The 23,795-nt window shown below is 56.9% G+C and overlaps 1 protein-coding gene across 24 annotated transcripts in view; it reads right to left on the reverse strand.

The window, feature by feature from the left end:
• The window catches only part of NRBP2 (nuclear receptor binding protein 2), a 65,360-nt gene that overhangs the window by 26,527 nt on the left and 15,038 nt on the right, over nucleotides 1-23,795 (reverse strand). For 22 of the 24 annotated variants that reach the window (XR_005224199.2, XR_005224200.2, XR_005224201.2 and 19 more), the window contains exons 2-7: nucleotides 12,883-13,005; nucleotides 12,325-12,426; nucleotides 11,935-12,024; nucleotides 10,815-10,855; nucleotides 10,627-10,721; nucleotides 7,732-7,755 (exon numbers count right to left, since the gene is read on the reverse strand). Coding sequence is in view for 13 of the 24 variants with exons in the window: in XM_043538890.1 (XP_043394825.1) it covers nucleotides 7,732-7,755; nucleotides 10,627-10,721; nucleotides 10,815-10,855; nucleotides 11,935-12,024; nucleotides 12,325-12,426; nucleotides 12,883-13,005 (475 nt within the window). In the remaining 11 variants the exon portion in view is untranslated. The remainder of the gene's footprint in view (nucleotides 1-7,731; nucleotides 7,756-10,626; nucleotides 10,722-10,814; nucleotides 10,856-11,934; nucleotides 12,025-12,324; nucleotides 12,427-12,882; nucleotides 13,006-23,795) is intronic. The other 2 variants (XM_043538885.1, XM_043538886.1) reach the window with 1 other exon arrangement.

Genomic DNA, 23,795 nt, shown 5'->3' on the forward strand with positions numbered 1-23,795 from the left:
AAGCTGGATATGAGTCAACAGTGTGCCCTTGTTGCCAAGAAGGCCAATGGCATTTTGGGCTGTATAAATAGGGGCATTGCCAGCAGATCGAGGGACGTGATTGTTCCCTTCTATTCGGCACTGGTGAGGCGTCATCTGGAGTACTGTGTCCAGTTTTGGGCCCCACACTACAAGAAGGATGTGGAAAAATTGGAAAACGTCCAGCGGAGGGCAACAAAAATAATTAGGGGGCTGGAACACATGATTTACAAGGAGAGGCTGAGGGAACTGGGATTATTTAGTCTGCAGAGGAGAAGAATGAGGTGGGATTTGATAGCTGCTTTCAACTACCTGAAAGGGGGTTCCAAAGAGGATGGCTCTAGACTGTTCTCAATGGTAGCAGATGACAGAACGAGGAGTAATGGTCTCAAGTTGCAATGGGGGAGGTTTAGATTGGATATTAGGAAAAACTTTTTCACTAGGAGGGTGGTGAAGCACTGGAATGGGTTACCTAGGGAGGTGGTGGAATCTCCTTCCTTTGAGGTTTCTAAGGTCAGGCTTGACAAAGCCCTGGCTGGGATGATTTAGTTGGGGATTGGTCCTGCTTTGAGCAGGGGGCTGGACTAGATGACTTCCTGAGGTCCCTTCCAACCCTGATATTCTATGATTCTATGATTCTAAGAGCAACCAGCCAGCCTGTGGTGAGAAGCATCGGAGTTTGTAAGGGCACTGAAAGTGTTACGATCAGCTTAGAATGCGTTTTGCTTTTATTTCAATTGACCAAATCTGACTTGTTGTGCTTTGACTTATAATCACTTAAAATCTATCTTTATAGTTAATAAATTTGTTTGTTTATTCTACCTGAAGCAGGGCATTTAGTTTGAAGTGTATCAGAGGTTCCCCTTGGGACAACAAGCCTGGTACATATCAATTTCTTTGTTAAATTGATTAACTCATATAAGCTTGCAGCATCCAGTGGGCATAACTGGACACTGCAGGATGGGGGTTCCTAGGGTTGTGTCTGGGACTGGAGATATTGGCTAGTGTCATTCGCTTGCAAGTAGCTGGGAGCAGCTTACATGCCAGAGGCTGTGCGTGAACAGCCCAGTAGTGGAGGTTCTCACAGCAGAGCAGGGTAAGGCTGGCTCGCAGAGTCAAGGATTGGAGTCGCCTAGCAGATCACCGGTCCAGATAACACCAGAGGGGAATGTCACAGTGGCACAGCGAGCAGGGTATATGTATGGCTTGTTACTCCAAGTGAAGTTCACACTTTAAGCACTGATATTTGTGATTGTAAGTGAGTCTTCAGTGAAGTGGCTAAGAACAGTCAGGAAGAGGTCACAGTTTTGTTATTTTCTGTTTGTGTATTTCAGGTGAGGGAAATAAGCATAAGAAAGCAGAAAAATGACTACCAGTGAAGCAGCTACAAAACTAGAGCTGGCCAGACTGGAAGCAGAAGAGAACGCAAAGGACTGCAAGTTTCAAATGTGGCAGGCAGAAATGAGGCTCAAAGAAGAGGAGGCTGCACACAGAAGAGCCATGGAAGAAAAAGAGCATGAAGAAAGAGTAAGAGAGCGGGAAGAAAGAGAAAGAGAGAGAGTGAAAACACCAACTGGACCTGCTAGCAGAACCAGAGCTCCCTGACCCCAATGACTCCCATCACTGCAAAAATCCACAAATGGGAACACTTATGTAGGGGCAAGGTTGCGGAAGATTGGCGAGGAGCTAAGTGGTGGACTGAGTATGTGACTGGATGTAAGCGGAGGATGCAGGCAGTTTCAATGAACTTTGTCCGACAGACCCTGCCAGAAGACATTGTAGCATAGCTCAGCATATTTTTGCCTGTAAATGAGTCAGTTTATGTAATAAGCATAAATCGTACATATAAGAATGTAGCCAGCTGTTGACCCCATGTAGCCCCGAGATAAGAGCAGAGAATATAGCGCTGCAGAGGACTCCCCCCCGGCGGAGTCCTGCCTGGTCAGCTGTCCCAAACAGCCAGAGTCCCCTGCAGCCCCTCTGCGCGTCCTAGGGGCTCCCCGCGCAGATTGGAGCGTAAGTTCTTCCTTCCTTCAATAAAGCATAGTTTACTATTCTTAGGCCTGAGTGTCCTCCTTTCACTGGTATCTTCCCCCCTAGCCCTTGCGGACACAACTTATGTCCTGCATACAGTGAAGAGGATGTTGTTGCTGAATATCTGACCACCATCGAAAGGCTGTGTGTAATACATGAAATCCCTGATGATGAGAGAGTTCCTACCCTGATTGCGAAATTAACTGGTAAAGCTCGAAACGTATTCAATGGAATGCCTACTGAAGATGCTTTAGACTGCAGTAAATTTAAAGATACTGTTTTGCGAAGTTTTCAGTTTACCTGTTAATCATATCGAGTTAAATTTAGGAATCTTAAGGATATTGGTATCAATAATGGGGAGTATGTAAACAAATGAAAGATTTGTTGGGAAAATGGGTGAGGGGTAAGGAGGTGGCAGGTTTGAGGGAATGTTGGATCTTGTCGCTCAGGAGCATTTCCTAGGCGTGTGTCAGGCGGACGTGACCCAGTGTCTGTGGGACAAAGATGGAAAGTCTGGGGAGGAGCTGGCCCTTTTAGCTGACGCCTTTGAACAGAATCAGGCATCTATTGAGGGCAGGCCACGGAAAAAGGGTTTAAAACTGGTGGGAAGGGAGAATCCCATTTTACCCCGGGAAGAAAGAAGGGGGCTGGAAGCCTAAACATTCCCTTCCCAAAAACACTCTTCTACTGGTAACTCCTATCCCAAATCTCCTGTAAAAGCAGAAGAGCCCAACAGATGCTATCAGTGTAATTCCACTGATCACCTGAGAATAAATGCCCTGTTCTAGGAGGAAGCAGGCAACCAATAGCCCCCTGTTAGCTCTGCTGCCCTCACCACAGAACCCCCCAGGCAATTGGAACCGATCATATTGGTTTGGTGAGGTTAGCCTCTGCAGAACCAGATATGGAGCATGTTAAGGCTGTCCAAATTAATGATAGGGAGTACTTGGGGCAGAGGGGGCCCAGATCTCTCTGGTTAAGCAGAGTGTGGTCCCAAAGGCCAGTAAGTTGCCTGGCCAAATGGCAGAGATTGTGAGGCTGGGCGAAAGCAGATTCCTCATACCACTAGCTAAAATCCATGTGGTGTGGGAAGGTCTGGAAAGTGTTTTGACTGTGGGGGTAATGGAACATCTCCTATTCAACCTGCTCCTTGATTACGATTTTTTCCGTGTAGCTCAGGTTAAAGTATTTGCCTGCAGCAGGAGGGAGTTTTATGCTGGGACCCTCGAGGGAAAGGGTAAGGTCTCAGGAACTGCTAAGAGAATGGGAGAGAGTCTCCTTGATTCTTCTGCAGCTGGGGGAAGCCACATACTTCCAGGTGGGAGGGTGGTTGAGACCAACTCCTGCACTGCAGCTGGAGGCAACACCACCTCAGGAAGGGATGGGGGTGTGATGCCTGCCAGGGAGAGAACTGTCCAGGTTAACTGCCAGCAGCTTGCAGCTGAACCAGAATTCTGCAGCTGAACAAAGGATAGAACCCTTCCCAGGGAGCACAGAGAAATGTGTCTTCAGAGGGAGCCCAGAGGAGGAAACGGGGGAAGGAATAGTGGGGGTACAGGAATGTCTCCTCACCAGTCACTTGGGGCAGGATGCCCAGGACACTCGGAGGATGGCTGGCTCAGTGTCTGTGCACCCAGGCACTCAGCCTGTGACCCAGGTTTTGAAAGGGAACTGTGTAACTGACCTCGTGGAGGGGAGCAGTCACACCGCTGACTTCTGAGGGACAGAGAAAGGGTGGCGGAGGGTGCCCCAATCCAGGTCCCATTTTTCAGGATCCTATTTCTGATAAGTTTTTGGAAAGTAACTGTGTCTCCTTACATCAAGATGCAGCTCCAATGCCTATGATAACAGAGGAGTTGGGACCAGGAAGTTGCCAGGGGGTCGTTTGTGAGAATACAAATAGCCCAACTTCGGAGGGGGGGGGCGTTTCCCACAGCTGGTGAGAGGCAGGGAGCAGTTATGGGAAAGCTGCTGGGAAAAGGTGAATCTGATCAAAGGTTAAACACCCCTAGCCCAGAGAGCACAGATCACAGCTCTCTAGGGGGCAGGGGAGGACTCAGTGCTGGGAGGCGGAAACACAGGGTAACCCCTAAAGGGGAGCTGGATTTCTACATTTGTACAGTCCTGGGGTTGGGAGACCACCCCCCAAAGGGCCAGACAATGTGCAGGATCCCCCGAACACCTACACTGCCGGACCCAGAGGCACCAAAATTCCAGAAACATGATTAAATTAAGAGCCCACACAGAGGGGAACACTGGGGGGAAGGAAAAGCCAGTGACTGATTAAATGGGAGAGAGTCAAAGGACACCATGGGTAATGAACAAACTAAACTCAAACTACACTATCTGAACAGAGCGCGTGGTATCATAAAGATACTTGTAAATGCACATCTGAGATAGACATTTTAGTATTAATGTTAAGTTTGGGGATAAGAATTTTGACACGGATGTTCAACCTTATGATAATGCTACTTTTCAATTAATAGCTGTAAACAGGTTTAAAACTTATCATAGCAGAAACACCTGGTTTGCTGTGTGTGAATGGGGAAACTGAGACACGCTGCCTCATGGCTTGATGGCTGGGTGCCAAGAGAACTATAACACAAACTGCCTTCGAGCTAGTCAGTGAGTAACCCACTTCCAGTAAACTAAGGGGGGAGGTGTGACATTATATACCTCGGGGGAGCGTGCTGTAACCCCCATAGTGCTCATTTTCATATAATCATGATCTTACATATAAAGCATGCCTTGTAAGGGATCAGGGGAAAGGTTATGATCTGCTGGAAGTCATTTCTCTGTCCATAGGTGTGTATATCTTTAGTGCATATGAAGTTACTAAAACATGCTGTAAGTTGGGGAAATCAGCCAGATATTAGCTCCCCAGAGGCAACAGTAAGGAAAGTAACCAACGCCCGGACAGGGTATGAAACAACCCATCCACAGCCCTTGTCCAGCAACGGAGCGACAATGCAATGACTCACCTGCAAGAAGCCACACCAGGGGAATTGCTCAACCTTGCTTGGAGAGACTCAGTAATGCTCACCTGACTCTGAAAGGGGGGAGGGGCAAAGCCAAGAGGGAAGAAAGGACCTGATAAAAGGGAGAGACATTTGCCATCCTCTCTCTCTCTTCCACCTATATCTACAGCCACCACCACCAAGCGACTGAAGCGCTGATCAAAGGGGAGAGCCTGGCTGAAAAGCAACCAGCCAGCCTGTGGTGGGAAGCATCGGAGTCTGTAAGGGCACTGAAAGTGTTATGATCAGCTTAGAATGCGTTTTGCTTTTATTTCAATTGACCAAATCTGACTTGTTGTGCTTTGACTTATAATCACTTAAAATCTATCTTTATAGTTAATAAATTTGTTTGTTTATTCTACCTGAAGCAGGGCATTTGGTCTGAAGTGTATCAGAGGTTCCCCTTGGGACAACAAGCCTGGTACATATCAATTTCTTTGTTAAATTGATTAACTCATATAAGCTTGCAGCATCCAGTGGGCATAACTGGACACTGCAAGATGGAGGTTCCTAGGGTTGTATCTGGGACTGGAGATATTGGCTAGTGTCATTCGCTTGCAAGTAGCTGGGAACAGCTTACATGCCAGAGGCTGTGCGTGAACAGCCCAGGCGTGGAGGTTCTCACAGCAGAGCAGGTTAAGGCTGGCCCCAGAGTCAAGGATTGGAGTGGCCTAGCAGATCATCTGTCCAGATAACACCAGAGAGGAACGTCACACCCATCACTTTTTATCTACTTGGAAATTAACCATGGAAAACAAGTCGAATTGTTTTCAACAAATGAATGATATGAACAAGTGCAAGAGAATCAGACAGAAACTGGATTAGTCCAAGCAAAAAGGACCCACTGATATGATTCAAGGACTGTTGAAATCATGCTTGCTAACAACAGAGGATGTGGAGCCAGAAATTAATGAACCAGAATTGGTGTGGTGGATATTAGGCCTAATTGGTGAACAAAATAATGAGGGGATGGGCTATGCCACCCCCTTTTTCCCTTTGGGGGGGTTCTTAAAAGGAGATTTTGAAAAAAAAAAAAACCTCATCGCCCATCCCACCTAGTATCCCAGCTCATCTTGTCTCACCTAGGGTTTCTATATTTCAGGTTCCCAAGGGTAAAAAGGCCGCCCCCATTCCACCTCTTCCCCCAGTGACCCCGCACTCACCAGCAGCGGCGGGAAGCGGAGCAACGCGGCCCCAGCCTGCTCCATTCCACCAGCTCCCAGCCACGTCACTCCGCTTCCCGCCACCAGTGAGTGCAGGGAGGTTGGGGAAAGGATGCCCCCGGCACTCACCGGCGGCGGGAAGCGGAGCGATGCGGCCCCAGCCCGCTCTGCTTTCCTTGTCCCGGCCCCAGCCATGTCGCTCTGGGAGGAAGAGAGGGGGTTAGGGAAAGATTTCCCCTGCTCCCAGGGACTCACCGGCGGCGGGAAGTGGAGCGCCGCAGCTGGGAGCTGGCGGAGTGGAGCGGGCTGGGGCCGGGCTGCTCTGCTTCCCGCCGCTGCTGGTGAGTGTGGGGGGGGATCCCTTCCCCAAGCCCCCTCCCCCGAGCAACACAGCTGGGGCCAGGGCGAGGGAGGCGGAGCAGGCTGCTCCCGGCGCCCCACTAATCCCCCGGGCCATTCTGCGCCTGTGGGGCCCCCAAAAGTGCCCCCTCACAGCTCCTGCCTCCCAGATCCTGGGCAGAGGGGAGGCCTGGGGCCTCACATAGCCCCCCAGCGGGGGAGGGGGCTGCATAGGGCACCCAAATGGCTAGGAACGGCCCTGGCCACAGCACTGTGTTGGCACCATGCAATGACCTGCCCACCAGCCTGCCCTGGATCAGGAGAAAAGACCCAGCCAAATGACATTTCTGACTGGTGGCAACCAGGGTCCAAGCCCCAGGGTCTGTGGGCCACCCATGGCTGACCAGCCTTCCCGAGTTCCACAGACATCAAGAAAAGCCGGATTCCCCCCCTTTGCTATCATAGAATCATATCGAACCACAGGGTTAAAAGGGACTGCAGGGGTCATCCAGTCTAACCCCCTGCCACAGTGCAGCATTCGTTGGGTCTAAGCTATCCCAGACAGACGGCTCTCCAGCCTCCTTTTGAAAACCTCCAGCGAAAGAGCTTCCACAACCTCCCTTTCCTACTTCTCCTCCAACTTGTATCAGTCCGTCTGTTAGAAGCAGGAGAAGTGCATACCCTTCCCACATCAGGGCAGAGTAAAGTTAGCCCTTCCTTTTCATCAAGGAAAGATTATTCTGGAAATAAGACGCTCTGATATTTTACTTCCAAAAGGAGAGAGACTTTTTGATTGTTTTGCATAATCACTCAATTTCAGCTTCAATATGAAATGCTTGTTTAAATTTCTTGTTCTTTCTTGTGTTTGGCCAAATAAATGTTCAACTTTAGAATGAACACTTTTGGGTGTTTGGCAAGCAGCCGAGTAAAACCAAAGCCTCCATAGAACTCCTCCCCCAAACCTGAATATGACTATTTTCATGTTGGACAGTGAAAAAGTTCATAAACACCTCTAACTCTTCTGGCCCTTGAGATTAATACAACATGTCCCACCTGTGGGGTCATGCCCCATCAGGGGGTCAGATTTGAGAAGAGAGACACTCAGGATCTAAAGCTGAAGGGATGGACAGGCTAGGAGAGATGACAGGGGAGACACTCACCATTTGCAAATACCCTGTGCCAGACTGCAGGGCGGGAGCAGGTCCAGACCAGGAAGAGCAGAGAGATGGCAGGAGGGGAGACAGGCAGAAGGGAGATGTTAACTCCAAATAATATCATTCAGTGATGCACCCAGGTCACCCCCCTTACCCACCCAGGGTAGAGCCAGCCAGCCATCCACCCTGCCTGCAGGTCACTCCCCTAACCCACCCGGGCCAGAGCCACCCACCCACCCTGCCTGCAGGTCACTGCCTTCACCTGCCCAGGTCAGAGCCAGCCGGCCAGCCACCCAGCTGCCTATGGGTCACTCCCCCACCACCACCTGGGGCAGAGCCATCTAACACACCTGCCTACAGAACACCCCATGCACCCACCTACCCGGCTGGTCACGCACCCCTCACTCCTACCCGGGCCAGAGGTCCCCCCCCGACCTGGCTCCCTGTGGGTCACCTGTGACGGGGTCGTCACCTCACACAAGCCAGAAAAGACCAATTTACCTCACATGCTGGAGATGAAGCCCAGGATTATTAAGCTGATGTGAAAGCAGGAGACAGCTGCAGAAAGGGAGTTGGTTAGGAGGAAGGGGGAAGTCCAGGGGAGAGATAGCCCTGGCCTCATGCCTTGGACTAGAGCAGTGTTTCTCCCCCGGGAGGCCTGGGGGTGGCGGGACAGGTTTGAGGAGCGGAGTCGCAAGCAGGGCTGGCATTAGGGGGTAGGAAGCAGGGCAATTGCCAGGGGCCCCATGCCACAGGGGGCCCCGCAAAGCTAACTTACAGGTTTCAGCCCGAAGCCCCAAGCTTAAGGTAGGGGGTTGCAATTTTTTTCTAGTAGGAGGTCACGAGTTTTTTTAAGTCCACAGGGGGTCGCCAGCACAAAATGATGAGAAACACTGGACTAGAGAATCTGGCAAGAGGTTGAGAGGGGAGAAGTAGCCGCAGGGAGCAAGGGAAGCTGCAGTGGCAAACCCCGAGATAGACCAGGAGATAGAGAGGTGGGGTAGGAAGGAGCTCAGGGAAACAGCAAGAAGGACTGAGACTAAGCAGACCTGGATTGCTAGTCAAAGAGTCCTGGGGCTGGAACCTGGAGTTGTGGGTGGGCCCAGGTTCCCCTACCAGCCAATGGGATACAACTGAGGTCTGTAAAATCACAAACAGTATATGGAGAAAGTGAACAAGGAAGTGTTATTCACCCTTTCACATAACACAAGAACCTGGGGTCACCCAGTAAAATTAACAGGTTTAAAACAAACAAAGTGTTTCTTCACACACCACGCAGTCAAACTGTGGAACTCGCTGCCAGGGGATATTGCGAAGGCTCAAAGTATAACTGGGTTCAAAAGAGAATTAGATAAATTCCTGGAGGACAGGTCCATCAATGGCTATTAGCCAAGATGGGCAGGGATGCAACCCCATGCTCTGGGGTCTCTAAACCTCTGACTCCTAGAACTTGGGACTGTACCACAGGGAACGGATCACGTGGTACATTGTTCTGTTCACTCCCTCTGAAGCATCTGGCACTGGGCACTGTCAAAAGAGAAGATACTGGGCTAGATGGACCATTTGTCTGACTCACTGTGGCTATTCTCATGTTCTTGCCCAATATATGCAGATGGATCATCCCCTACACTGCAGAAAAAGCAGGAAGAGTAGAGACAGCGTATGGAGTACCAGAATTAGGAACTGGTGTATTTAAAAGAATATCTGACTTTATAGCTGCCACGGCAGCGGAACCAGTAGCAATAATGTTGGCACTAATTTGTACGTCCAGCAGCAGCAGCCGTTTTTCTGAGTAAGGGAATAAAAAGGATCAGAGGGGCAGCCGTGTTAGTCTGGGTCTGTAAAAGCGGCAAGAAGGGGGTGTTCACCCACGAAAGCTCCTGCTCCAATACGTCTGTTGGTCTAGAAGGTGCCACAGGACTCTCTGCCAGAATAAAAAGGGTGTCTCCGTATGTAGAAGTGATGTAATCAATTAAATGATATGCACCATGTAGCACTAGCCTGGATCCCAGTGTATGTCGAGGAAACGGGATGAAATGGCAGACAAAAGAGCTAGGCAAGCGTGGTAAAAAATGGAAGGATTGCCATAGAAATATCCTTGAATAAACAGGAATTTGAAAACTTAGGACAGGAAAATTTAAAAGAGGAATGGCCAAAAATTTGGATCAATGGGAAAAAAAGGCATAAGACTTTCTGAGTTGTGCCCTAGAGTTGAGGATAACAACACGCCTCAGGGTCTGGGCAGGAAAAATGAAGTAATTTTGTTTAGGGCACTACCTGGCCATTCTGGTTTAAACAAAAATTTTTTTTGAATACATGAAACACAAAGATGGACTATGGGAGCGCGGAAAGGGAGAGGAAACATCTGATCACCTGTTATGGTACGTCAAGGCTTTGAGAAAGAAAAGGAAAAGCTTTCTGAGAAATGTCAATGTCTTACGGAAAGAAGTTACATGATGTTAAGTACAAATATCAGGAAATGGGGGGTAGCATGAGAAAGGCGGCGAGAGACACGGGGCAGAATGAGAGAATACAAACAGCTAGGTATTTAGTAAGTGGAGTAGGTGGCAGCCAGTGACCACACAGCTAAGTCTGTTTCGCTGGCTGGGAAGCAGGGGCAGAGAAAGGAGGAAGCTGCAGAGAAGGGGCCTACAGGCACTTGCTAGGGAGAACAGGAGCTGTACAGGTACCAGGAGGAAGTCCAGGGTGAGTAAGCCATGGGGCCGTGCCCTGGACTAGGGAGTCTGGCAAGAGGCCAGAGGGGTGAAGTAGCCACGGGGGCAAAGGTGCATCAGAGCCACCCACTCAACCCCCTGAGTTCACATCTCTTAGCTGGGGGAAGCCTCTCCACAGTGACCATTCACCCTGGCAGCAGAGGGGAAGGGGCCCTCTGCCCAGTACCTGAGCCAATCTTTATGAGGCCATTGTGCTGGATGAAGATAGTGTCACTCGTCAGGTTGCCGTGGATGATGGGCGGATCACAGGAATGCAGGAAGCTGTAGAAAGAGCAGAGCCCCCCTGAAGTGTTACCAGTCTGCTGAGCACGAAGTGGCAAGCCAGGCAACAGCTCGGGTGGGGAGGAGGCTCACCTGAGAGCAGAGAGGATCTGTGTGCACCAGCGCTTCCAGGCCTAGAGGAGAGATCAGAGCGCCCTGTCAGATAGGGAAGCCCCATCACAGCCTGCCTACTCCCCAGAGAGGAGAGCTGGATCATTCCCTACAATCTGCTCCACAGGGCTTTGTGTGAAAGTCCCCTGTGCCAGGCCCCCAGGCCCCTTCTCCCCCAGGGAGGGACCACTCGCTAGCAGCAGCGTCCCAGATACGGTCCCTTTGGAGAAGGCCTGTATCAATCAGGAGACCAGAGCGCACAGATGGGCCACTTTAATCTCCCCTGCAGCAGCTACCTGAAAAGATCCTAGCTAGGTTGAGAACCTAGCAGTCGTGATTCTTACCTGGAGGAACTGGGGGCCTGGGACAGCACTCAGAGAAAACAAGGGGCTTAAAACCCATGTGACTTGGTTCTTCTTTGGCCCCATCGCCAGAGCATCACAGACCCCAGTGGATTTATCCTCACCGCTAGGGAGGTATTACCCCCATGTCGCAGGTTGGGAACTGAGCCACCGAGACAAGAGACTTGCCCATGCTCATGCAACAAGTCATTGCCACAGACGGAAACAGAACCCAGGGCTCCTGTGTCCCAGTCCAGTGCCATAACCACAAGCCTGTTTTTCAGATTTGGCTTCCCTTCCCTTTCCTGAAGTCTAAGGCTGTCTCCATGGGAAGGCTCCTGATTGAGAGTCCCCTCCTTACAGCACGACTCTGGGGTTGCTGAGTTCTGCTCTAGGAGGTGCCAGAGTTAGCAGTGGGTTGTCAGAGTCCTGGCTTTTATGGTTAGATCTTGCTCAGGTTGGACGATAATGCCCCTGGCTATGGGTCCAAAGACTTCACACTGATGAGAGCCACAGGTTCTGCTTAGGGACCCCTGGATGTTCCTATCCCCAGACACCCCTAGGGAAGCTCTGCTTTTAGTCCCCAGTTCTGATCAAGCTGCCACCCCCAGCAGCAAGCAGAGGGTTTGTGCTGCTCACAGGTTATCCCTACATGCCCATCTGTACCTGACGCCTGTTCCACAGAGAGGGTCTTCGCGTCAGGGGCCTGGGGCACTAAGCAACCCGCCCATTACAGACCCTCCCACGGTGAGGAATCCTACCCGAGCGTTCATGGCCTTGTGGTTTTTCTTGGTTTTCTTCAGGAACTGTTTCAGGCTCCCTGAGGACACGTATTCTGTGATGAAGATCACCTGGTGGAGGGGGAGGGAGGTGTCAGCTCAGCGACTGCCCCAGAGAGTCAGAACAGCCCTCCCTGCAGCCCAGCTGGGGTCTCCTGGGTCTGCACCAGTATTAGGTACCCAGGGCTTAAAAGCTGCACCCCTTGGCGCAGCGCTGCCCAGGGAAGAGAGCAGGAACCAGACCTGGATTTCCATGCACTGCTGGGAAGGGGGAGGAGGAGAAGCACCTGAGTCAGGATCCCCGTCCAGTAGGGCACTGGCATCCCCGCCCTCGGCATGCTCCCCTGCCCCCATGTCCCAGCACCACCTTACCCGGGCCTTGGAGTCCTTCACATCCAGCCAGTACTTATGCAACTTCACAATATTGGGATGATCCACAACCACCAGCTGCTCAAACATGGTATTGATCTTCTCCTGTGGACAGAGGGCAAGGTGAGCAAGGGGGGCATCGGCTGGCGTGTCGGGGTGGGGCAGAGGCCATGATGGGGAGTGAGCTTCAGGGCAGCAGTCTGGGGGTGCAGGGCACACCAGGACCTATCTGAGGGTGCACAGGGTACTGTGGGGCTGTCTGCGGAGGATAAGGGGAGGAGGTACAGGGCACTGTCTCAGAGACAAGGGAAGGAGCGACAGGAGAGCTGTCTCTGAGCATGCAGGAGGCATGGGGGAGTGATCGCTGATGTTATGGAGGGACTGTCTTTTAGGGGAGGAGATGAGCAACATTTCAAGGAGAATGTAGAGGCAGAAGGAACCTGAGCTGTAGCCAGCGGGGAGCTGCAGGTCTGGGTTTTCAGGGAACTGGTGAGTGGAGGAAGGGGCTTTTCCAGCCAGCTGTGTCCCCACAGGGCACGGGAGCAGGAAGGAGCCACTCACCTCGTGGGCCTTGAAGGCCTTCTTGTCTGTGAAGTGCAGCTCATTCCACACCACCTCTACGCCCTCCTCCGTGTCCATGGCCAGGAAGGTGCTCTGGATCCCTGGCATGTTCCCCTGGTTCACCTGCAAGGCACACACACGGGGGATGAGACAGCAAGAGGCCCTGGCTCGGGCCTATTCCAGCCAGGCCTTCAGGCCCCCAGTGTCTCGCCGGCACACAGAGCGAGCCGGGCAGAGGGGATGGGGCAGCTCGCAGGTCATGTGCAGGCCAGGGGAAGGATGCAGCCGGCCAAGCCCGGCAGGACAGGAAGCTTGTGCATCCCCAGCCTGCCTCCCGCTCCCTTTCCCGCACATGGAGCGCCGTGGTGCAGCTGCTCCGGCTCCCAGCTGTAAAACGGAATTGTTCGGCTGCCTCCGGTGGCTGGAACGCAGTGTCCGTGGCACTAGGCCTCTGTGGCCACAGCCCGGGGGGGCTACTGCCACAGCCCAGGGGCTACAGCCACAGCCCGAGGGGGCTACAGCCACAGCCCGAGGGGGCCACAGCCACAGGCCGGGGCTACAGCCACAGCCCAGGGGCTACTGCCACAGCCCAGGGGCTACAGCCACAGCCCGAGGGGGCCACAGCCACAGGCCGGGGGCTACAGCCACAGGCCGGGGGCTACAGTCACAGCCCAGGGGCTACAGCCACAGCTCGAGGGGGCTACAGCCACAGCCCAGGGGCTACTGCCACAGCCCAGGGGCTACAGCCACAGCCCGAGGGGGCCACAGCCACAGGCCGGGGGCTACAGCCACAGGCCGGGGGCTACAGCCACAGCTCGAGGGGGCTACAGCCACAGCCCAGGGGGCTACAGCCACAGCCCGGGGGCTGCAGACACAGCCCGGGGGCCACAGCCACAGCCCAGGGGCTACAGCCACAGGCCGGGGGCTACAGACACAGCCCAGGGGCTACAGCCACAGCCCGAGGGGGCTACAGCCACAGGCCGGGGGCTGCAGACACAGCCCGAGGGGGCCACAGACACAGCCCGAGGGGGCCACAGACACAGCCCGGGGGCTACAGCCACAGCCCAGGGGCCACAGCCACAGCCCAGGGGGCTACAGCCACAGCCCGAGGGGGCTGCAGACACAGCCCGAGGGGGCCGCAGACACAGCCCGGGGGCTACAGCCACAGCCCAGGGGCCACAGCCCAGGGGCTACAGCCACAGCCCAGGGGCTACAGCCACAGCCCGAGGGGGCTATAGCCACAGCCCGAGGGGGCTATAGCCACAGGCCGGGGGCTACAGCCACAGCCCGAGGGGGCTACAGCCACAGGCCGGGGGCTACTGCCACAGGCCGGGGGCTACTGCCACAGCCCAGGGGCTACAGCCACAGCCCGGGGGCTGCAGACACAGCCTGAGGGCTACAGCCACAGCCCAGGGGCTACTGCCACAGGCCGGGGGCTACAGCCACAGCCCAGGGGCTACAGCCACAGCTCGAGGGGGCCACAGCCACAGCCCAGGGGGCTACAGCCACAGGCCGGGGGCTGCAGACACAGCCCAGGGGCTACAGCCACAGCCCGGGGGGGCTACAGCCACAGCCCAGGGGCTACAGCCACAGCCCGGGGGCTGCAGCCACAGCCCAGGGGCTACAGCCACAGCCCAGGGGCTACTGCCACAGCCCAGGGGCTACAGTCACAGCCCGGGGGCTGCAGACACAGCCTGAGGGCTACAGCCACAGCCCGAGGGGGCTACAGACACAGCCTGAGGGCTACAGACACAGCCAGGGGGGGCGGGAGGGGCTACCGCCACTGTGCAGAGGGACTACAGCTACAGGCCGGGGGTTACAGCCACAGCCCGGGTGCAGCCTCTGGCCAGCTTGCCCCCTGCAGAGGGAGATGCAGGCGCAGAAGGGAGGAATGACACAGCAGTCCTAGGAACTCATTAAGGAGGAACCATGGAGCTGGGCAGGCAGCCCACTGCCCAGCTCCCACTACAGGCAGACAAAGCGCCTCTGTTATCCCCTGGGGTCTCACAGGCTCCATGTGCTTTACACAAAGACCAGCACAGAAACCCAGGAATGCTGCCAGTCAGCCTGGTCCCAGCGTCAGCTTCCTCCTCAGCCCACAGACAGCGGGCAGAAGGCCACTGGAGAGCACAGCATGGAGGCTCCAAAACCTGGCAGGGGAAGGGTGGAGGATGCATGGACAGACACTGCCCTCTGGGCCTGAGCTGACTTGATCTAATCTCACGTCCTCCAACAGCAGCCAGAGCTCCCTTGGAGGCTCAACCCCTGCTCTCCGCTGGGTGCTCTGGGTGATCGCAGAGGGTCAGCTCCCAGGGGAGCCACAGGGGTTCGGCTGGGAGCACTAGGGGGAATGGGCAGGATGCTCTGTCTAGGGAAAGGCGGCACGGGTGCTCTACATCATCAGCACCTCCCCTGACTCATTCGAGGTGCCACGTTCATTCATACGTCTGAACCTGGGATGAATAAACACAGAGCAAGCGACTCCCAGCAAATGGGGACGATGCCGGGAAGTAACAAAGGGAGATGGACGGAGGTGGTGAGGAGCGGTTCAAGAGGAGCCATGCGGACTCGTACCAGGCAGCTCCCATCTGCGGGGGCAGGAATCTCCCAGTATCCCCCCCCCACACACCCCTTTCCAGCCAGTGCAGCCTGAGCAGCTTTGGGGATCCTAACAGAGGCTGTTCACAACTTGGGCTCAGAAAGTAAATGTGGGCCTGGCTCTGCCTGCATCCTAGCAGACAGCCCTCCCTCGGTGACGGGGCCTGTCACACCAGAGCTGGCTCTGCCCTCGTCCCAGTGTAAGCAGGGTCTGAAGGCGTCCTCCCCTGACAGCTAGCTGGGAGGGGGAGAGACTTCAGGAGCAAACGGTATTTACATGAACACACCTACTCTGCTTAGATATCCAACAGATAGAGCAGTGTTGGGTGTTGGGTCACAGATCACTTTAGTACTGAATGCAGGGGTAGTGACATGCTGTTATCAATGTTGTTGTCTTTATTGTATGAATAAAGGGGAGCAGAACTGTGCTAAACCTGGCCCAAATGAGGGGGTCACCCTCAGCTGGAAGGACCTTGTTAGGCCTGGGGCTCAAATGCCAGAGCCCTGAGAAAGTAAAAGGGGAGGGGACAGGTATCTCAGCTAGGTAGTGTGGCCTCTCCCTAGGGGTCCCCAGTCTGGTTCCTCTGTACTGTTCAAAGATGGAGCTAAATAGGCTTTGTTAGGAGCCTTTTGTTATGTTAAGTGTTTAATAACAGCTGAAAACACTTGTGGTGGGGCAGGGTTTCTACCTAGCCTGCTGAGAGCTAAGAAATCACTGAGAGACTGATCTACAGCGGTGGCAGCAGAAGGTGACTGATGGGTGGCCAGCAGGAGCAGCCAGCAAAAGTGGTGAGCAGCAGCTGACAGGGCAGCCAGGTAGCAAGGAGCAGCGGTAGCCAGGCGGCGAGGAGCAACGGCTGGCCAGGCGGCCGGGCAGCGAGGAGCAACGGCTGGCCGGGCGGCCGGGCGGCAAGGAGCAGCGGCTGGCGGGGCGGCCGGGCGGCGAGGAGCAGCGGCTGGCGGGGCACCGAACCAGAGCAAGTGCTCAGATGGTGTAGCAAGCCAGGTGTCTTCTTCCCTGGGTGGGAGGTTAACTCACACAGATGCACCTCTGAACCCTGGTCCTCACTGACCAAAGACAAACACTGCGAGTGGGGTATGGTGAGAGAGCAGAGAGGGGCACGGTAAAGGAACTCAAGAACATGAGGCAGAAGAAGACTCTGCCTCATGCACTCTGCGGTGGGCGTCCTGCTCACAGTTTATGTTTGAGTCCTGCTTAATGTCGGGTGACTTCTCTCCTTTCATAAATGTTTCTTTTGTACGCTCAGACTCTGCGCTTGCAAGTGAGGAAGTATCGCCTCTCAGAGGCATGCAGGGGTGGTGTGTAATTTTTCCAGGTTCCTGGGTGGGGGCTTGAGCCGGTTCTGTGTTTTATCGATGGAAAGGAACCCCTAGTTATTGAACCCGGTCCTGGTTGCTGCCGGCTCCACCTGGCAGAAGGGTTACACCAGCCTTCTGCCCTCCCTCAGTGATGTGGAGGATGTGGAAGGATTGGAAAGAGTCCAGTGGAGGGCAACAAAAATGATTAGGGGACTGGAACACATGAGTTATGAGGAGAGGCTGAGGGAACTGGGGATGTTTAGTCTACGGAAGAGAAGAATGAGGGGGGATTTGATAGCTGCTTTCAACTACCTGAAAGGGGGTTCCAAAGAGGATGGATCTAGACTGTTCTCAGTGGTAGCACATGACAGAACGAGGAGTAATGGTCTCAAGTTGCAGTGGGGGAGGTTTAGGTTGGATATTAGGAAAAACTTTTTCACTAGAAGGGTGGTGAAACACTGGAATGCGTTACCTAGGGAGGTGGTGGAATCTCCTTCCTTAGAAGTTTTTAAGGTCAGGCTTGACAAAGCCCTGGCTGGGATGATTTAATTGGGGATTGGTCCTGCTTTGAGCAGGGGGTTGGACTAGATGACCTCCTGAGGTCCCTTCCAACCCTGATATTCTATGATTCTATGGGGCCTGTCACACCAGGGCTGGCTGTGCCCTCATCCCAGCCAGCCACTCTCCCTCTGCAACAGGGTCTGTCACTGTGGGGCTGGCTCTGCCCTCGTCCCAGCCAGCCGCCCTCCTTCGGCGACGGGACCCATCGCACCGGGGCTGGATCTGCCCTCGTCCCAGCCAGCAGCCCTCCCTCAGCAACAGGGCCTGTCACTGTGGGGCTGTTGCTGCCCATGTCCCAGCCAGTCAGCCACCCTCCCTCAGTGACGGGGCCTGTCACTCTGGGGCTCACCTCAATGATCCGAGTGAACATTGGCAGAGCCAGGGATTTGTTATTGTCAGCAGCACGGAGCATTTCCAGCTCCCACAGGCTTCAGCTTTAGCTCTGGGGAATATCGTGACAAAGCTTGGCTGAGGGAGCTGGACCTGGGGTTCAGTAAAGCGACTCACAATATCTTAACTGGAAAATTAATTCTAAATGGCCTGGAGACAAGCAATGCCATCGGACGGAGAACTGGATACAAGGCTGTAAACAAGGGGCCCGGGTACATAGCAATACTGGCTCTGTGGGAGGTGTCAAGGGGTGCCCACAGGGATGGAGGCTAGAGCTGCTCTTATATAGCAGCCTCATTAATGGCATCATAGGTCATGTTTTCTAGACCTTTGGTCATTTTTGTTGCTCTCCTTTGGACTTCTCCAATTTGTCACACTTTGGGAAAGAAGTGAGTGCCCAGAACGGACACAGTACTGCAGCTGAGGCCTCACCAGTGCTGAGTAGAGTGGAATCAGCCAGGGGAGCTACACACAGAGTAAGGATAAAACAAAATATTGAACAGCTGTCTCCTTCTAGGAGCACAGCCCGCCCTGTGCCCTGCTTCCAGAAACACTCAGTCTGTGACCATGAATTGGGAAAAAAATCGGTCTGTAATTTAAATACTGCGTCATGGCGCAGAGAGAAGGTTACAATGGTCACCTTTTTAATCTCATTTCCCAACATTTCAGGGCCTCACTTTGCAAGTTCACTGTTCTGCTAATACGCATTTTTATCTGGAATTAGAGATGCAGCCAGATTAATAGGCTTCACATTCCAGAGCAGGAGGTGGCGGGAGAGTCCCCTTGTTTACAGCTCTGGAAAGATCCTGGCTGGGAACTTGCATTCAGTTGTGAGCCTCTAGAGCTGAGCAACTCCCTCGAGTCAAAAAGGGGTTTAAGAGCTCCTGGGGGCTCAGCCAGCCCTGACCCACTGCAACTGCAAGGCTTGTCAGTGCTGGAGAAGGGCAGGCCCTCAGAAGGGAGATCTCAGCTCAAGCTGGGAGGCCTTCAGCAGCAAACAGCTAATTTGGAGCTCCCTGGCCCCAGGGACCAGGGGCTGCCTCCTGGGGAAGCGGCTTGAGAACACCAGCCAGCCAAGCTCTCTGAGGAAACGAAGGGACCTGCTTTTCTTTACTTTTCTTTTTGGAACACTGGACTCAGGCTATGTCTACGCTACCGCGTAAGTCGACCTACGCTACGCAGCTCCAGCTACATGAATAACATAGCTAGAGTCGACGTACCTTAGGTCAAGTTACTGCGGGGGGCGACGGGAGAGTCGTCTTACCTTACTCTTCTCATTGGGGGTAGAGTACAGGGGTCGACTGGAGAGCGATCTGCCCTAGACCCGCTAAATCTCACAGCCTCAATCCCTGCCATTGTGTAGACCTGCCCTGCCTTGGTAGTTTGGACACAAAAGTGATGAGGACCCCAGACTTCATCCACCCCCACGGCCTTTACTCTGCATGAGACGGCAGAGTCCAGGCCCTGGAGGTATTTTTCCTTTTTCTGTTGGATTACTCTAACATCCCACCCCCCCCCCCCCCGCCCAGGACACGTGCAGTCGTCATCCAGGGAGTAGGGTGGCCACTCATATGTTCCCGGAATGCTGGTTCTGGTACTTCTGGAATTGGCGTGACTCTGCCCCTCTCAGTGTGACCTCACATACAGCATGCGGGCGAGGTGCACGAAGGGCACCATGTCGGAGATCACGCCACTCTATCCCCACCAGCGTGATCTCACACTCCATCCAACACTACATAACACCATGTCTGGTTCTGTCTCAGGACCAGACAAGGGAGAAACCTACCAAAAGGCAGGCTGTCCAGTTTATAACCAGACAAATGGCCTCCCTATTAGGGAGGGCGGCTGGCGGGGATGAGGGCAGAGCCAGCTCCAGTGTGACGGGCCCCGTCGCTCAGGGAGGGCGGCTGGCGGGGATGAGGGCAGAGCCAGCCCCGGTGTGATGGGCCCTGTCGCTCAGGGAGGGCGGCTGGCGGGGATGAGGGCAGAGCCAGCCCCGGTGTGACGGGCCCCATCGCTCAGGGAAGGCAGCTGGCGGGGATGAGGGCAAAGTCAACCCCGGTGTGACGGGCCCCGTCGCTGAGGGAGGGCGGCTGGCGGGGATGAGGGCAGAGCCAGCCCCGGTGTGACGGGCCCCGTCGCTCAGGGAGGGCGGCTGGCGGGGATGAGGGCAGAGCCAGCCCTGGTGTGACGGGCCCCGTCGCTGAGGGAGGGCGGCTGGCGGGGATGAGGGCAGAGCCAGCTCCGGTGTGACGGGCCCCGTCGCTCAGGGAGGGCGGCTGGCGGGGATGAGGGCAGAGCCAGCCCCGGTGTGACGGGCCCCGTCGCTCAGGGAGGGCGGCTGGCGGGGATGAGGGCAGAGCCAGCCCTGGTGTGACGGGCCCCGTCGCTCAGGGAGGGCGGCTGGCGGGGATGAGGGCAGAGCCAGCCCTGGTGTGACGGGCCCCGTCGCTGAGGGAGGGCGGCTGGCGGGGATGAGGGCAGAGCCAGCCCCGGTGTGACGGGCCCCGTCGCTCAGGGAGGGCGGCTGGCGGGGATGAGGGCAGAGCCAGCCCCGGTGTGACGGGCCCCATCGCTCAGGGAAGGCAGCTGGCGGGGATGAGGGCAGAGTCAACCCCGGTGTGACGGGCCCCGTCGCTGAGGGAGGGCAGCTGGCGGGGATGAGGGCAGAGCCAGCCCCGGTGTGACGGGCCCTGTCGCTCAGGGAGGGCGGCTGGCGGGGATGAGGGCAGAGCCAGCCCCGGTGTGACAGGCCCCGTCGCTCAGGGAGGGCAGCTGGCGGGGATGAGGGCAGAGCCAGCCCCGGTGCGACGGGCCCCGTCGCTGAGGGAGGGCGGCTGGCGGGGATGAGGGCAGAGCCAGCCCCGGTGTGACAGGCCCCGTCGCTCAGGGAGGGCAGCTGGCGGGGATGAGGGCAGAGCCAGCCCCGGTGTGACGGGCCCCGTCGCTGAGGGAGGGCGGCTGGCGGGGATGAGGGCAGAGCCAGCCCCGGTGTGACGGGCCCCGTCGCTGAGGGAGGGCGGCTGGCGGGGATGAGGGCAGAGCCAGCCCCGGTGTGACGGGCCCCGTCGCTGAGGGAGGGCGGCTGGCGGGGATGAGGGCAGAGCCAGCCCCGGTGTGACGGGCCCTGTCGCTGAGGGAGGGCGGCTGGCGGGGATGAGGGCAGAGCCAGCCCCGGTGTGACGGGCCCTGTCGCTGAGGGAGGGCAGCTGGCGGGGATGAGGGCAGAGCCAGCCCCGGTGTGACGGGCCCTGTCGCTGAGGGAGGGCGGCTGGCGGGGATGAGGGCAGAGCCAGCCCCGGTGTGACGGGCCCCGTCGCTCAGGGAGGGCGGCTGGCGGGGATGAGGGCAGAGTCAACCCCGGTGTGACGGGCCCCGTCGCTGAGGGAGGGCGGCTGGCGGGGATGAGGGCAGAGCCAGCCCCGGTGTGACAGGCCCCGTCGCTCAGGGAGGGCAGCTGGCGGGGATGAGGGCAGAGCCAGCCCCGGTGTGACGGGCCCTGTCGCTGAGGGAGGGCGGCTGGCGGGGATGAGGGCAGAGCCAGCCCCGGTGTGACGGGCCCTGTCGCTAAGGGAGGGCAGCTGGCGGGGATGAGGGCAGAGCCAGCCCCGGTGTGACGGGCCCCGTCGCTGAGGGAGGGCGGCTGGCGGGGATGAGGGCAGAGCCAGCCCCGGTGTGACGGGCCCTGTCGCTGAGGGAGGGCGGCTGGCGGGGATGAGGGCAGAGCCAGCCCCGGTGTGACGGGCCCTGTCGCTGAGGGAGGGCAGCTGGCGGAGATGAGGGCAGAGCCAGCCCCGGTGTGACGGGCCCTGTCGCTAAGCGAGGGCAGCTGGCGGGGATGAGGGCAGAGCCAGCCCCGGTGTGACGGGCCCCGTCGCTGAGGGAGGGCGGCTGGCGGGGATGAGGGCAGAGCCAGCCCCGGTGTGACGGGCCCCGTCGCTGAGGGAGGGCAGCTGGCGGGGATGAGGGCAGAGCCAGCCCCGGTGTGACGGGCCCTGTCGCTCAGGGAGGGCAGCTGGCGGGGATGAGGGCAGAGCCAGCCCCGGTGTGACGGGCCCTGTCGCTGAGGGAGGGCGGCTGGCGGGGATGAGGGCAGAGCCAGCCCCGGTGTGACGGGCCCCGTCGCTGAGGGAGGGCGGCTGGCGGGGATGAGGGCAGAGCCAGCCCCGGTGTGACGGGCCCCGTCGCTCAGGGAGGGCGGCTGGCGGGGATGAGGGCAGAGCCAGCCCCGGTGTGACGGGCCCCGTCGCTCAGGGAGGGCGGCTGGCGGGGATGAGGGCAGAGCCAGCCCCGGTGTGACGGGCCCCGTCGCTGAGGGAGGGCGGCTGGCGGGGATGAGGGCAGAGCCAGCCCCGGTGTGACGGGCCCCGTCGCTGAGGGAGGGCAGCTGGCGGGGATGAGGGCAGAGCCAGCCCCGGTGTGACGGGCCCCGTCGCTGAGGGAGGGCGGCTGGCGGGGATGAGGGCAGAGCCAGCCCCGGTGTGACGGGCCCTGTCGCTGAGGGAGGGCAGCTGGCGGGGATGAGGGCAGAGCCAGCCCCGGTGTGACGGGCCCTGTCGCTCAGGGAGGGCAGCTGGCGGGGATGAGGGCAGAGCCAGCCCCGGTGTGACGGGCCCTGTCGCTGAGGGAGGGCAGCTGGCGGAGATGAGGGCAGAGCCAGCCCCGGTGTGACGGGCCCCGTCGCTGAGGGAGGGCGGCTGGCGGGGATGAGGGCAGAGCCAGCCCCGGTGTGACGGGCCCTGTCGCTGAGGGAGGGCAGCTGGCGGGGATGAGGGCAGAGCCAGCCCCGGTGTGACGGGCCCTGTCGCTCAGGGAGGGCAGCTGGCGGGGATGAGGGCAGAGCCAGCCCCGGTGTGACGGGCCCTGTCGCTGAGGGAGGGCAGCTGGCGGAGATGAGGGCAGAGCCAGCCCCGGTGTGACGGGCCCTGTCGCTAAGGGAGGGCAGCTGGCGGAGATGAGGGCAGAGCCAGCCCCGGTGTGACGGGCCCTGTCGCTAAGGGAGGGCAGCTGGCGGAGATGAGGGCAGAGCCAGCCCCGGTGTGACGGGCCCCGTCGCTGAGGGAGGGCGGCTGGCGGGGATGAGGGCAGAGCCAGCCCCGGTGTGACGGGCCCTGTCGCTGAGGGAGGGCAGCTGGCGGAGATGAGGGCAGAGCCAGCCCCGGTGTGACGGGCCCCGTCGCTGAGGGAGTGCTGCCTGTTAGGATGCAGGCAGAGCCAGGCCCATATTTACTTTGTGAGCCCTGGTTGCAAACAGCCCGTTAGGATCCCCAAAGCTGCTCAAGCTCTGCTGGCCGGGACGGTGTGCGGGGGGTGCGGGAAGGGAGGGCGATACTGGGAGCGGGAGCTGCCTGGTACGAGTCCGCATGGCTCCTCTTGAACCGCTCCTCACCACCTCCGTCCATCTCCCTTTGTTACTTCCCGGCATCGTCCCCATTTTCTGGGAGTCGCTTGCTCTGTGTTTATTCATCCCAGGTTCAAATGTATGAATGAACATGGCACCCCGAATGAGTCAGAGGAGGTGCTGATGTTGTAGAGCACCCCTGCTGCCTTTCCCTAGACAGAGCATCCTGCCCATTCCCCGTAGTGCTCCCAGCCGAACCCCTGTGGCTCTCACTGTTGCAACCCTGGGCTATTCTGCAGCAGCTTCAGCTGAGTGCAGCTGTGAGCCGTCCAGGCAACCAGAGACCTAGAGGCCAGGACCATAAGCCAGGGACCCACACTCCTATCTGTGCTAGTGAAACTGACGAAGATGGGGCCAGGGAATGATCCCAAAGCCTTCTTCACCACCTCTGATCTGAGCCCCCTAGCCTGCAAGCAGGACCAGGAAAAGCCACTAAAATTTAAAGTGACGGCCTACAATTTTAACACCATTTTCAGTACACCAAGAAAGGAGCCCGGCATAACATCAGCATAGAAGCATTACAGCCTGGGAAAGGCAAGACGCGAAGGCACATGACCGTGGGGGAAAGGGTCCGTCAGTAACCTGGCTCCTGCAGGGTCAGCCTCTGGAAGATGTTGGGGGAGACAACAGGAGTACAGGGTAT

The sequence above is a fragment of the Chelonia mydas genome, chromosome 2 (genome assembly GCF_015237465.2).
Source record: "Chelonia mydas isolate rCheMyd1 chromosome 2, rCheMyd1.pri.v2, whole genome shotgun sequence".
Taxonomy (NCBI): Eukaryota; Metazoa; Chordata; order Testudines; family Cheloniidae; genus Chelonia; species Chelonia mydas.